At 46.3% G+C, this 14018-nt stretch overlaps 1 protein-coding gene across 3 annotated transcripts in view; it reads right to left on the bottom strand.

The window, feature by feature from the left end:
• Window positions 1–14018, bottom strand: part of LOC146008233 (vasoactive intestinal polypeptide receptor 1-like) — a 134919-nt gene that overhangs the window by 82632 nt on the left and 38269 nt on the right. For all 3 annotated transcript variants that reach the window (XM_083147308.1, XM_083147309.1, XM_083147310.1), the window contains exons 4-5: window positions 11128–11228; window positions 8982–9079 (exon numbers count right to left, since the gene is read on the bottom strand). In XM_083147308.1, the coding sequence (XP_083003434.1) occupies window positions 8982–9079; window positions 11128–11228 (199 nt within the window). The remainder of the gene's footprint in view (window positions 1–8981; window positions 9080–11127; window positions 11229–14018) is intronic.

Raw genomic sequence — 14018 nt, 5'->3', positions numbered from 1 at the left:
ATTAAACACAAGCCCTAGATACCAGACCAATAGTTATTGATGGTGATGCCTATAGACTACATATTTTCTGTCCCAATTATGCAGTTGTCATTCAGACACAAATTAGGAAAGGAATATTGAATAACACATGATTCTGTTCCCATTAGTGGGGATTAACTGCTTTAGTATCACTTTGTACAGACATCCGTCTGCCAAGAAAAGAATAAGAAGTTCTATTCTTTCTACTCCTATTTGCATTTTAAGAGCTGTCATGGTTTATTAAGTATTTCCAAAAGGAGAATATTGTGTTCTTACTAGAGATGTGCGGGCTCGGATATCAGAGATCCGAGCCCCCACGGACGTCATCATTCCGAGCCCGATTCCGAGCAGCGCTCGGAGATTCCCGCCTGACTCGGTCCGTCCGCGTGATTAGAACGTCATCTCCCGGCGTCGGATTTCGCGAGGCTTTATAAGCAGCTGCCGCGCCCCCGCCATCTTCACTCCAGTTAAGTAGTGGGTTGGGAGAGGGTGTGTTGGTGCTGCTGCTGGGGCTTAAACTTGAGCTTGTCCTTGAGCTTTTGCAATCGCTGGTGCTGTCTCTCAGTGCTGCTGTGTAGTAGTCTAACTGTGTACTTGTAGTACTACTGTCTCCTCTGTGCGGTCTACCTCTGGTGTGCTGTGCTGCCTGTAATTGATTATTTTATTTGCTGGGGCTGTCTCCCTCAGTGCTGCTGTGTACTCTGTTCTCAGCTTAGGACAACAGTCTAACTGTGTACTTGTAGTACTACTGTCTCCTCTGTGCGGTCTACCTCTGGTGAACTGTGCTGTAATTAATTATTTTATTTGCTAGGGCTGTCTCCCTCAGTGCTGCTGTGTACTATGTTCTCCTCTGCTTAGGAGAACAGTCTAACTGTGTACCTGCCTGTAGTACTGTCTCCTCTGTGCTGGGGCATACCTCTGGTGCTGTGCTGTGCCATTTATTATATATATAATTATTAATTAATTATATTAAATATAAATATATATATAGTCCACTGGTGCTGCACTGCTGCCTGCACTGAATCTGCCAGTCTGGCGGTCTGTGGTCTGGGGCTCACTGGCTAATAAATAATTAAATACTGCCTGCCTAATAAATAATTAAATACTGCCGTATATCTCTACCTTTGTGGTCTGGGGCTCACTGCCTATACTGCCGTATGTACCGTCTGGTCTGGGGCTCACTGGCTAATAAATAATTAAATACTGCTGTATATCTCTACCTTTGTGGTCTGGGGCTCACTGGCTATACTGCCGTATGTACCGTCTGGTCTGGGGCTCACTGGCTAATAAATAATTAAATACTGCCTGCCTAATAAATAATTAAATACTGCCGTATATCTCTACCTTTGTGGTCTGGGGGTCACTGGCTATACTGCCGTATGTACCGTCTGGTCTGGGGCTCACTGGTTAATAAATAATTAAATACTGCCTGCCTAATAAATAATTAAATACTGCCGTATATCTCTACCTTTGTGGTCTGGGGCTCACTGCCTATACTGCCGTATGTACCGTCTGGTCTGGGGCTCACTGGCTAATAAATAATTAAATACTGCCGTATATCTCTACCTTTGTGGTCTGGGGCTCACTGGCTATACTGCCGTATGTACCGTCTGGTCTGGGGCTCACTGGCTAATAAATAATTAAATACTGCCTGCCTAATAAATAATTAAATACTGCCGTATATCTCTACCTTTGTGGTCTGGGGGTCACTGGCTATACTGCCGTATGTACCGTCTGGTCTGGGGCTCACTGGTTAATAAATAATTAAATACTGCCTGCCTAATAAATAATTAAATACTGCCGTATATCTCTACCTTTGTGGTCTGGGGCTCACTGCCTATACTGCCGTATGTACCGTCTGGTCTGGGGCTCACTGGCTAATAAATAATTAAATACTGCCGTATATCTCTACCTTTGTGGTCTGGGGCTCACTGGCTATACTGCCGTATGTACCGTCTGGTCTGGGGCTCACTGGCTAATAAATAATTAAATACTACCGTATATCTCTACCTTTGTGGTCTGGGGCTCACTGGCTATACTGCCGTATGTACCGTCTGGTCTGTGGCTCACCGGCTAATAAATAATTAAATACTGCCTGCCTAATAAATAATTAAATACTGCCGTATATCTCTACCTTTGTGGTCTGGGGCTCACTGGCTATACTGCCGTATGTACCGTCTGGTCTGGGGCTCACTGGCTAATAAATAATTAAATACTGCCATATATCTCTACCTTTGTGGTCTGGGGCTCACTGGCTATACTGCCGTATGTACCGTCTGGTCTGGGGCTCACCGGCTAAAAAATAATTAAATACTGCCTGCCTAATAAATAATTAAATACTGCCATATATCTCTACCTTTGTGGTCTGGGGCTGACTGGCTATACTGCCGTATGTACCGTCTGGTCTGGGGCTCACTGGCTAATAAATAATTAAATACTGCCGTATATCTCTACCTTTGTGGTCTGGGGCTCACTGCTGAGAGTCATTCGTATGAGGGACTTGTCTTTTAAATGCATACAACTGATTGCATTCCACTAATGAGAGTAATTGATTGCTGCACCAATCGCCCACTGCTCCTCGGCTGCACTGTGTAAACAGTGCACAATCAAGCCAGATAGGGGTCTTGGTGCTTGTTTTGAGGTTGTAGCAGGGGAGTGCAGCTACGAGTCGTAACACCTTGAGAGAAGATCAGTACTTCTCTACCGGCAAAGGACATCCTCCTCGACAGAGCGCACAGCTTCACGAGGGACGCATGTGAAGCAGTGAGCAAAGGGAACACCCGCCTAGCGAGCCAGATCACCTGAATCCACCCTAGCGATCAATAGAGTTACAGAAGTCGCAGCCAGATAGAACTCTTCCAGCTGCCACCTAGTCATTGATTAGCCCCCTCCCCTCCACCCATTAGGCAATGATTGACGAGACGAATGGTAATAATAAATAATAAATGAATAATATTACTAATCACCAAATTAAAAATCAGATGAAATTAATTATAAATAATCATAATCACAATCAAGCCAGATAGGGGTCTTGTTGGATGTTAAAGTGATCGAAACAGTTACACACTTGCAGACAAACTCTGTGCTGCACAAAATGCCCACCGCTCCTTGGCTGCACATGGTAAACAGTGCATGATCAAGCCAGATAGGTATCTTTTATGGGCCTATTTTTTTAAACTGCCATCATGTCTGCCGCTGCAGTGCCACTCTTACATGAGCCACGTGTTTGTGCCGCACACTTGTGTGGCTTAGCATAGTTATCCAGCTACCTCAGTGCAAACTTTGGCAATAAAAACAATATTGTGAGGTGTGAGGTGTTCAGAATACACTGGAAATGAGTGTAAATGAATGTTATTGTGGTCAATATAGCGTAGGAGCAAAAAAACCACCAAATTCTGCCATTTTAGCTGTTTTTAGGCTTTTTTTAACAAAAAAATCAGAACCCAAAACCCAAATAAATCCAAACACAAAACACTTAGGAGGTGTTTTGCCAAAACCCATTAGAACCCAAAACCTCAAGGTAATCAGAACCCAAAACCCAAAACCCAAAACCCGAAAAGTGGCCGGTGAACATCCCTAGTTCTTACAGCTGACTGGGTCACATAGATCTGGCCCAGGACTCATTACAGAATACACCTGTGATTCCTTGCATATTACACCTGTGATTCCTTGCATATGACACAAATCATGAGTGAGTGTCAATCAAATGTCTGGTTTTATATACCTGTGGGAGGCTGTGACATTGAAATAAAAATATTATTAGGAATGGGAAATGGCTCTAGAGATTAGGAAATCAAAGCCATGAATATTTATTTTCCTATCACGTTTTGTTTTATTATTCGGATTACGAAACTATAAAGGAGCACACACACGGGGCGATTTCAGCCCCATTTCTAAACTTTCTGACTAGATTGCTTAGAAATGGAGCACCGATCGCTCCGTTTGTATGCCCTGCAGCGCTGGTGATGCACTGTCTTTCCTGCTAGATCGTGGGGTTTGCCTATAAACAATAGGCTAAAACCTGCTCAGCATGATCACTCAGCACACAGCATCCAGGGGAGCATCGCTAGTGCCGTGATCTGTGCTTAGCCCATCGCTCAGCACAGAGGCAGCAGCCACCCCGTGTGTACGTGACTTTAGACAATGAGCTGATTCGCATCTGTAGAAGAGAGCTAACTCTTTTTTCTACAAAACAATCGCACTCTTTCTGCCAAGGATTACAATTACCACCATAGCTCTTACAATTACCATTGCAGGATGGCCATTGTGGGACAATATTTAAAGATGGACTTTATTTAAACACACCGTTTTTTCATAAACATAGTAGTGATAATTGATGTGCTATTGCTACAACGTAAAGTATATTTTAGCCCAGTTCACTAATAGATAGGGGTATTACAAAAGTGTTTGGTCGTATATGTAAATATTTATTCCTCCATGCAACAGTGTGCACCTTAAACAACACCTGAAACACCCAAGGTGTCAGAATGAGGGTCTGACTTGTGCAGATAACAGCCTAGAAAGCTCGTACATGCTTAACCCTTTGAGTGCCAACGTTGCTTCAAAATATCTGCTACAAATGCCAGCGTCGCTCACAGCGACTGTATAAATACAAATACAGCCAAGTCAATTAGTTGAAGTTTAGTTAAATATTGCTCCTACTGTAATTGTGCAACACCCCCTTCCCAATTGTGTAACACCCCTGTCTTATATTTATTATGTGCACCAAAGAGTCTGAGTATGAGGGATAATACCAAGCTGGGGCCTCAAACTGAACCCTTTATGCTGTACATTAATTTAAAAAGGGCATGTACATTTTAACAAACCAAACACTTCAGTGAAAGAGACTGCTACTTTTGTGGCTGAAGTGCTTGCTTTATTTGGGCCCCAACATTTTTTAAGACTACCTCGGATTATTAATGAGTAGGTAGTGACAGAGGCGGATTGGCCCACCGGGAAACCGGGCCGTTTCCCGGTGGGCCGGACCAGATTTCACTCAGGCTGGGCCGCTTACCTTTGCTAGAAGTGGCCGCAGCCCAGCCTGGTCACCAACGGCAGCAATGCCCAAAACAAATATGGCCGCCGCATATATGCATATATTAAATGCACAGATGCGGCGGCCATATTTGTTTTGGGCAATGCTGTACTGTCTGCGGCCGCTGGATGCCGACGGAACTTGGAAGCGCGGCGGCGGTGACTCGGTGAGTAATGTCCGCCGCCCTCCTCACTGACCTGACTGTCAGTTAGTCCGCCCGGCGCCCACCCTCCCTGCCGCTTGCTGCTCCGCCTACTCCTGCCCGTCCAAACTCACCAGCCAGCTCACCTGCCCGCAGCAGCAGGGAACACAAGAAAAATAAACCATCACAAAGTGAGTAGTCGCCCACTGCCACTAATGTGTTAATTATTAAAACTATAATGCACACAAAATATATACATATACTATATATATGTATATATATGTATATATATATATATTATATATATGTATGTATGTATGCATGTATGTGTATATATATATATATGTGTGTGTGTATATATATATATATATATATATATATATATATATATATATATGTATGTATGTATGTATGTATGTGTATATATATATATATATATATATATGTATATATATATATATATATATATATATATGTGTGTATATATATATATATATATATATGTATGGGCATCAGGGTGTGCAGCATATGTATAATGGGCATCTGTGTGCGGCATATGTATAATGGGCATCTGTGTGCGGCATATGTATAATGGGCATCTGTGTGCGGCATATGTATAATGGGCATCTGTGTGCGGCATATGTATAATGGGCATCACGGTGTGTGGCATATGTATAATGGGCATCTGTGTGCGGCATATGTATAATGGGCATCTGTGTGCGGCATATGTATAATGGGCATCTGTGTGCGGCATATGTATAATGGGCATTTGTGTGCGGCATATGTATAATGGGCATCTGTGTGCGGCATATGTATAATGGGCATCTGTGTGCGGCATATGTATAATGGGCATCTGTGTGCGGCATATGTATAATGGACATCTGTGTGCGGCATATGTATAATGGGCATCACGGTGTGCGGCATATGTATAATGGGCATTTGTGTGCGGCATATGTATAATGGGCATCTGTGTGCGGCATATGTATAATGGGCATCACGGTGTACGGCAAATGTATAATGGGCATCAGGGTGTGCGCCATATGTATAATGGGCATCACGGTGTGCGGCATATGTATAATGGGCATCAGGGTGTGCAGCATATGTATAATGGGCATCACGGTGTGCAGCATATGTATAATGGGCATCACGGTGTGTGGTATATGTATAATGGGCATCACGGTGTACGGCATATGCATAATGGCATCAGGATGTGTGGCATATGTATAATGGGCATCGCCGTGTGTGGCATATGTATAATGGGCATCACGGTGTGTGGCATATGTATAATGGGCATCACTGTCCCTGCATCCTCCACCACTTTGTGACTACCCTCCCTGCATCCCCTGCCACTCTGCATTCCCCCTCCTACCCTGCATCCTGTGCCACCATGCCCCCCTCACACTCTGCGTCCTGTGCCACCCTGTGTAAGTCCTCACTCCCTTCGTTCTCACACTCTGCATCTCCCCTCCCAGCATTCTACGCCACCCTCTTTCCCCCCCTCCCTCCCTGCATCTTCCTCCACCCTGCCACCCTACTGTGTTGGGAGACCCCCTGTCACCCACCCCCTGTCTCTATCTCCCCAGCCCCACAGGCTGCAGAATAAACGCTGTACGCATGCGCCTATTCTGCAGCCTGAGGGGCTGGGGACATAGCCAGCAGCTCAGAGAGCCACTAGCCATACCCTTACAGCGGCAAAAATTGGGCGTGGCCTCGTTGAAATAGGCCACACCCCATATTGATAGACCACGCCCCCTAAAAAAAACGGGCGCGCCTTCGGCGCGCAACATCACTCCCCCCGTTGGGGCTGCTTCAAGATATTTCCCGGGCTGGTTTTAATTCCCAATCCGCCCCTGGGTAGTGATGAGATTGTTGGTGGTGGAGATTGTACAGTATGTGTTGATCCAAACAGCTTTTAGCTGACACTGGTCTGCATGCATTATTTTTTTTATAAATGACATAAAAGGGAGGGGGTGGCTGAATGCTAATGTCCCTACCTATGCTAATGTTTCACATCCATTCACAAAAGTTGTCAGGATTTGGGTCAAAATAATCCCACACCCAAGAGGTGTTTTTTTTTATTTTATGCCCAGGAACGACAATAACCTTTTTATCATGAGCACTGCTGCTACTGGGGGCTGACTGGCTGACTTACATCTTTTGCTAAAAACAACATTCATTAGATTAACATACACAAAATGTCCCCATTTTTATTTGTACTGCTCATCCCCACATTTGCAGATGTTGCAGAAATCATGCAAGGATGCAATTCTATGAGCACAGAGTCAGAAATTAAAATATACACATAGCTAACGTGGACAGCTCCAGACTTATCTGAAGAGTTTGATTTTGGGGGTTAACCACAAATATTAAGTAGCACTGAAATGTATTAAAGGGGGACCGCAGCAGGAATCTCCGATCCCTGCTGCGATCTTCACTGCAGCGCCGCCGGCCTCATCCACCATAGGTTTCTATGAGGGCTGCGAAGCTGCCCAATGTATCAACATCGGGCAGCCCGGCATCGCACCCCTGGGCTATCGCCATTCTGATATGGCGACAGCCCATTGTAGCCTATGGCTACACATCACACTGTCCGAGCGGCAGTGCGGTCAGCGGGGTCGCGGGGGGGTCAGCACGTAACCGCGCATGCGCAGACCCCCACAGCTTCCGGCTCCAGGCATCACAGGGACAGGCTCCTTTCGGAGCCCTGTCCCTGCGCCCGGCAGATGATACATTCAGGTGATATGATCGCATTTTACACTGCGATCCTGGGCAGTAATATTCCACCCAGATCGCATTGTAGATGCGATCAATGATAAATGGGGGCCTCAACCCCTTCACTGGCAATCCCAGAAATTTTCCGGGTTATGCTTCAGTAGTAGCACTGGCATTCCTGGAAAATTTCCAGGATTACCAATGTCTTTCCTTCCTTGGCACCAGGCAGCGTCGCTGTGCTAGCGATGAGCTCAGCTTCAGCCGCTGCCCGGCTCCGGCTACCCAGCTCCAACTCCTGTATGTGTGCAGTGTGAACTTGCTAATGTCACACTGCACACAGCCGGGTTGCCGGGGGCAGAGGGGGGGGGTTGGTGAGCACTCTCCAAAAAACCTGCCCTGTGGGGAGCGCTCCCTAAAAAAAAACAGTGAACCACCAGGGTCAGGTCAGACCTGGTTCATAATTCAGCCAGGTCTGAATTCAGCCCTGTTCTGATGGTGTGGGGGGTCTGTATATGCACGTATTTGCACATGTGGAGACCCCCTGTGTGAACGCTTTCGGTGAGTATCACATTCGCGAAGACATTTGCACGGATAGAGGAGAGAGGGGGTGGTAGGGGGAACGCCAAGCTTTGGCGATGCCTGCACGGAGTGGATGACTGACATCACATGACATCAGAGTCCGCCCCGTCTTCAGCTGTAATAAACCTCAGATTACACTGACTTTTATTACCGACTATCGAATGTCGAATGATATCTCCTGCTAGCGGTCACATGCAGGGGGGGGGGGGGCTGATTTGTCTTTTTTAAAGGTGACATCTCTACTAGACTCATTTGGTTCCAGCTTTGGCGTTTGACTCTATTTTCCACAATAGGCAGTCTTCTAGTACATGAAACAGCAGTATCAATAAGGAGACACCATTCAAAAGCAAAGGCTGTGGTCTGCGAGTATATGCAGCCTTGCAAACAGGGCTGCATCAGACCCAAAATGCATACTAACAGCTTGATAATACACTGTGAAAAAAAAAAGAGAAAGAACAGATTTTGGAAATGCGGGTCTGTGCAAGTTATACTCACCTAAAGTGAGAGAAGATGCTTATGGCTGTGACCAGAGCAAGCAAGGATGAGGCATATCCACATGTGTACAAAATCTTCACAGTGTTGAAATGTCCCCTCTGAAATATTAAATGTTTGGTAATAATGTCATAATCTTTTAAACGAGTAACCTGGCAGATCAAATTTACAGAACATGTATACAGTCAGAGGCAGAACTCTGGGAGGCAATGGAGTCATCTGCCGCCGGGCTCCTGCTCCCAAGGGGGCACCTCTCCTTCCCTTTGTGTTTAAATCAGTTAATTGAAAGCAGGTGATATTGCTAATTTGGCTTACTCCCCCTTCTAACATAATTTTTGCAAGTGTCACACCCTGTATTAGACCCGTGACCTTACTGGAGACAGACACCTTACTCAATGAGCTATTTGGGGGGGGGGGGACCAGTACTTACCTTGCCTCCGGGCAACTGGGATGAATTTACGCCACTGTATACAGTATAGACTTCCTTCCAACTATAATTGTGTTGTTATACGATTCCTCATGTCAGTTTATGCTTATGAATGAAGACAATTAATGTATTCATACTCTCAATTGATTATTTAACCTCTTGGCGATTCTGACTCAACCGGTTATACATTTCTACTTTGATCAATACTATCCTAGAGTGACTTCATGGAGATATGCATCCATGCACTTGATATTCATAAACATGTAGACTGGTTGTATATCACTTACTGTTTCCATAATAACCACAAGATGATACTTCTGTTAGATTATTATAGAGATTTGTTCTCTCTTGGGGCCAAATGTAATAAGCCTTGAGGAGTGATAAAGTAGCCAATCAGCTTCTAACTGCCACGTTACAGGCTGGGTTTGTTAGGAGGTAGTTGATTGGTTGGTAGTTGGTTGGTAGTTGATCACTCTCCTCACCTATGTATAGAAACTCAAACATCTACACATTTAAGTCTCTTGCTTAATTTGTGTATTTAGGCCCTTATTCAGATCTGATCGTAGTACAAATTTGTTCTCAAAATGGGCAAAATCATGTACACCGCAGTAAAAAAGCTGTCGCTGGTGAATTTACAGTTGTGAAGCAAGGCGTAGCAGAAGATCTGATGCGGCACTCAGCTAGATTGAAGAAATAAACGACAGATACTGTTTCGATTTTCGTGTCAACGTTCTAGTGCTCTTTTATTATGGCACTATCGTCAGGACCATCCTCCCCCCGTATCTCCCCCCGGAGCAACACGCATCTGTTCTGTGCTCTATCACACTGACGCACTCAGGACCCACAGTTTGAGAACTGCTGGACTAAGCTATATCTATATTTGGCTGGATCCAATTCACTGGGTAATGTTCACTTGATGTGCACTGCTTTATACAAGTCTTCTATACCTTCCCCATCAGCCACTGTGGGGACCAGGGGAGAGGAAGGATACCACCTATCCTTCAGCCTCCTGCAATGCCCAGAGTACCTGCATGAGGTGGAAAGTATACAACTGTTTTGAACACCCTAGGTTTAATGAAGTTTTGAGAAAAATTATCTTCCCCTTTCCCAAGAACACTGATTCAGGGGGAGATTCTCTAAGCAAGAAATGCGGTAAAAACCCCATTATCAGGGTTTGGTTAACGCGGCGGGGGGCATCGCCCAAAAAATCTGGCGATGCCCCATACAAGCCAATGGGCTTCTACCGCATCCCACCGCTGCCCCGCAATGACCCCCCCCGCCGCCCCGCACGGACCCCCGCCGCCCTGCATCGCCCCCTCCCCCCTCACCTGTGTCCGGGAAGCACAGCGTAGTGCTGCCCGGACCTGTGACCTCCTCCCTGCACTGATCCTCTTCCGGGTGCTGGGAGAAAGAGAGCCCGGCGCAGCAGCAGCAGCGCCGGGTGTGTGAGGGAGGGGGGAGCTGCCGAGACCTGCTGGGACCCGGCGACTCTCACCGCAAAGGACAGCTCTTAACGCAAGAGCTGTCCTTTGCTATAATTATCGCATATGTTAGAACATATGCGATAGTTATAAATGTGATGGGTGGCGAAGGGGGGCGGAGATTCTTAGAGAATCTCCCTCTCAATCAGTCATATTTCTTTTATGTCATCTTAATAATTCGCTAGAAACAACACCATGGTATATGTGAGTGACGAGCATTAATGAGCATTAATTCACTTGCCTTGTTTTCCATCTCATTGCTAATGTTTAGGAAGCAGGCCTTCAGATATGGGGGGGAGTGAGAGCTCCATCCATTTTCTGTGCAATTCCTGCTGATCGCAACTTTGGAAAAGAAATGGCTCAGGTTATTTTTTAGGTTACAATTTAAAATTAATGCATAGGTCAAATCTGATTGGTTGCCCATAGCAACATCCCATCTGAAGTAAAACATCTTAGTGTCACTCTGAGGCGATCAGTATGACTCCATTACTGATCAGAGAGATGACACCATCCATTACTTTTATGGCAGGGTGAGTGCAGGAGCAGCCGGTATGCATGCGGGCGGCCGGGCGCCGGGTAGCTGGGAGGCGGACCGCCGACCGGGGAGCTGGAGACATGCAGTGCGGTTGTGGGCGGCAGAGTTTCTGTGTGGCTGTTCAGCCCGTGCAGCATGACCTCTGACATCATGCTGCGCATTGCTGCAGGCCGAGCATCGGGAGGAGCCGGGCAGCGTCTCAGCGAGTGCTCAGATGCTGCCCAGCATTAGACTGTGCATGCACAGTCTCATCACAAAATACTGGGATTTAAATCCTGGGCGTTTTTGGGGCCAGATCCCAGGTTTGGCCACCCTAAGCGTATCTCTCAACTTTGGTCCCTTGTGAATCGGGGACCTGCCATGCCGGAGGCCTAGCCATCCTGCCACCCCTGCCATCATTTCGGGGGCGTGCCCAGTGCCCCCCTAGCGATGATTCTGCACAGAATAAATGTACGCATGCCATCAGAAATGTCAGAGCTAATGTGGACACCCTTAGACTGTCCTTGGGGATTTGGAAGGACACAATTTATTTTTACCCTTAGTTTTCTTCTATTTTGAGTGGGGGGCACTGATTTGTCTGATTTAAAGGTGACACTTCTAACTCTTTTCTTTAACAGTATGGGTATTCCATCCATATTAAATTTCAGATGCAATTTCTTCAAATTTCTACCCCATAGACCATCGTTAATAGTTGTAGTACTATCATGACTGTCATTTGCCAGAGCACTAGTACTGTGTTTCTACTCCTGAGTCCCGATCCATTCCATATCAACTCACTTACAGTATTATTAATGCAGTGGCACAGCACCAACTGAGCAGTGTCATAGGTAGTGCTACTGCCTAGCCCTAATCACACAAGTTTTAGAAAGATATAGGGGGACATTCACTAAAGTAAAATTGTAAAAAATAGGTGTATATGTATACAGAAATACACCTATTTTTTACACATTCGTATTTTTGGGATTTACTATCCTGAAAAAAAACGGCAATTCATATTTGTATTGATGGGCCATTCGTATTTGTATTTACAAATACGAATGGATATGCCATCGACAGGGGCGTAGCTATCGTAAGGCAGCCCCCGCTGCTGCTTGGAGGAGCGGGGACTGCGTGGGCCCCGGGTGCTGGCACCAGCCACTGCCCTCCGACCATCTACTTACTGTGCCCGTGCCTCCCCTGCCGTGCCTGTATCGCCGGGAGTTGGGACCGCATATCTACTAAAATGCGTCCCGGCGCCTGGCTCCTTAGAGTCAAATGTACATAACAAAATGGCCGCCTCCTTAGAACAGACCGTTTTTTAAGATGCTAGAGGAGGCAGCGGCGGCCTCCTTTAGCATCCTTACAAACGGTCTGCTGTAAGGAGGTGGCCATTTTGTAATGGACATTTTTCTCAAGGAGCCAGGCGCCGGGAGATGCAGTCCCAACTCCCAGCTGAATATAGACACGGCGGGGGAGGCAGGGTAAGAACAGCGCTATATTTATGGAGGGAGGGGGGCGCCGATATTATCCGGCGAGGGGGGGGCGCAAAAATTGGAGCTACGCCCCTGGCCATCGATAGAATACGATTAGGAATCACCATTCCTGCTAATTAGTAGTAAACGGCCATAATTGCTGGCCAAATACGCCAGGAAAATAGACTTCAATATCCTGGCGTATTTAGCTTTAGCCTGCACGGATCAGTCAGATCTGTGCAGGCTTCACTGTGTAAAAAAAAAAGAAATGTAAAAAACGGCGTCGTCCCCCTGAAGCCTGGTGCTGTCCCTGGTACCCCATGGCTGCGGGTACCAGGCTGGTAAATAGTGTACATTTTGGAAAAACATTGGGTTTTTCTGTGGAACTATGAGTCCCAGCAAGCCTGGAACGCATACTGGGACTTGGAGAGCCACAAGTCCCAGCATGCGGCCCATTAATGGGCTTGCTCGAACTCTTATTTCCACAGCACAACCAATAGTTAAATAAAAGCACACTGACACATGAAAAATAAAGCTTTATTACTTACATAGTCCACACATACTGATACTTACCTATCTTGAGCCCGTAGGTAGGTCCCCGTCCATCGGTTCTGGGGTCCGGTGTCCTGGGGTCCAGGTCCGGTGTCCAAAGAAATCCTGTGGGGTACCTGTGTTATACTCACGAAGCTCCTCCGGCGTTCCATGTTATCTCCCCGGGACTTGGCAAAATAACAAACCGAGAACGCGAACTACGCTTCAGGCTCGGTGGCTCGCTGCGCTCGCCACGCTATATAAAATCAATTCTATGCCCACTTGGATAGTGGGGAAATGAACAGGACCTTGTTAACATTGAATCCTATGAAAAATCGCATCGAATCGCATCGGATTGCATGCGATCTCGCATGCAATTTCGATGCGATTTTGCCGAAAATCGCGTCAAATCGCATCTGATTGTATGCCTTAAGGTAAGGGTGCCCATAGACGGTCCGTTTAACGGATCTGTTCGGCACTTAATTAGCACACATCGCATCGCATTGCATGCAATGCGATCCGATGCGATGTGTAGCTAGTACAAAAAGTATGTGCGAGAGAGCGTATCTCATAGTACAGAACGGGAACGGACCGTCTATGGGCACCTTAAGGCAT

This window comes from Crinia signifera, chromosome 6 (genome assembly GCF_055691185.1).
Source record: "Crinia signifera chromosome 6, ASM5569118v1, whole genome shotgun sequence".
Taxonomy (NCBI): Eukaryota; Metazoa; Chordata; class Amphibia; order Anura; family Myobatrachidae; genus Crinia; species Crinia signifera.
The sequence above is the reverse complement of the archived record's forward strand: the minus strand, read 5'-3'. Positions and strand labels throughout refer to the sequence as shown.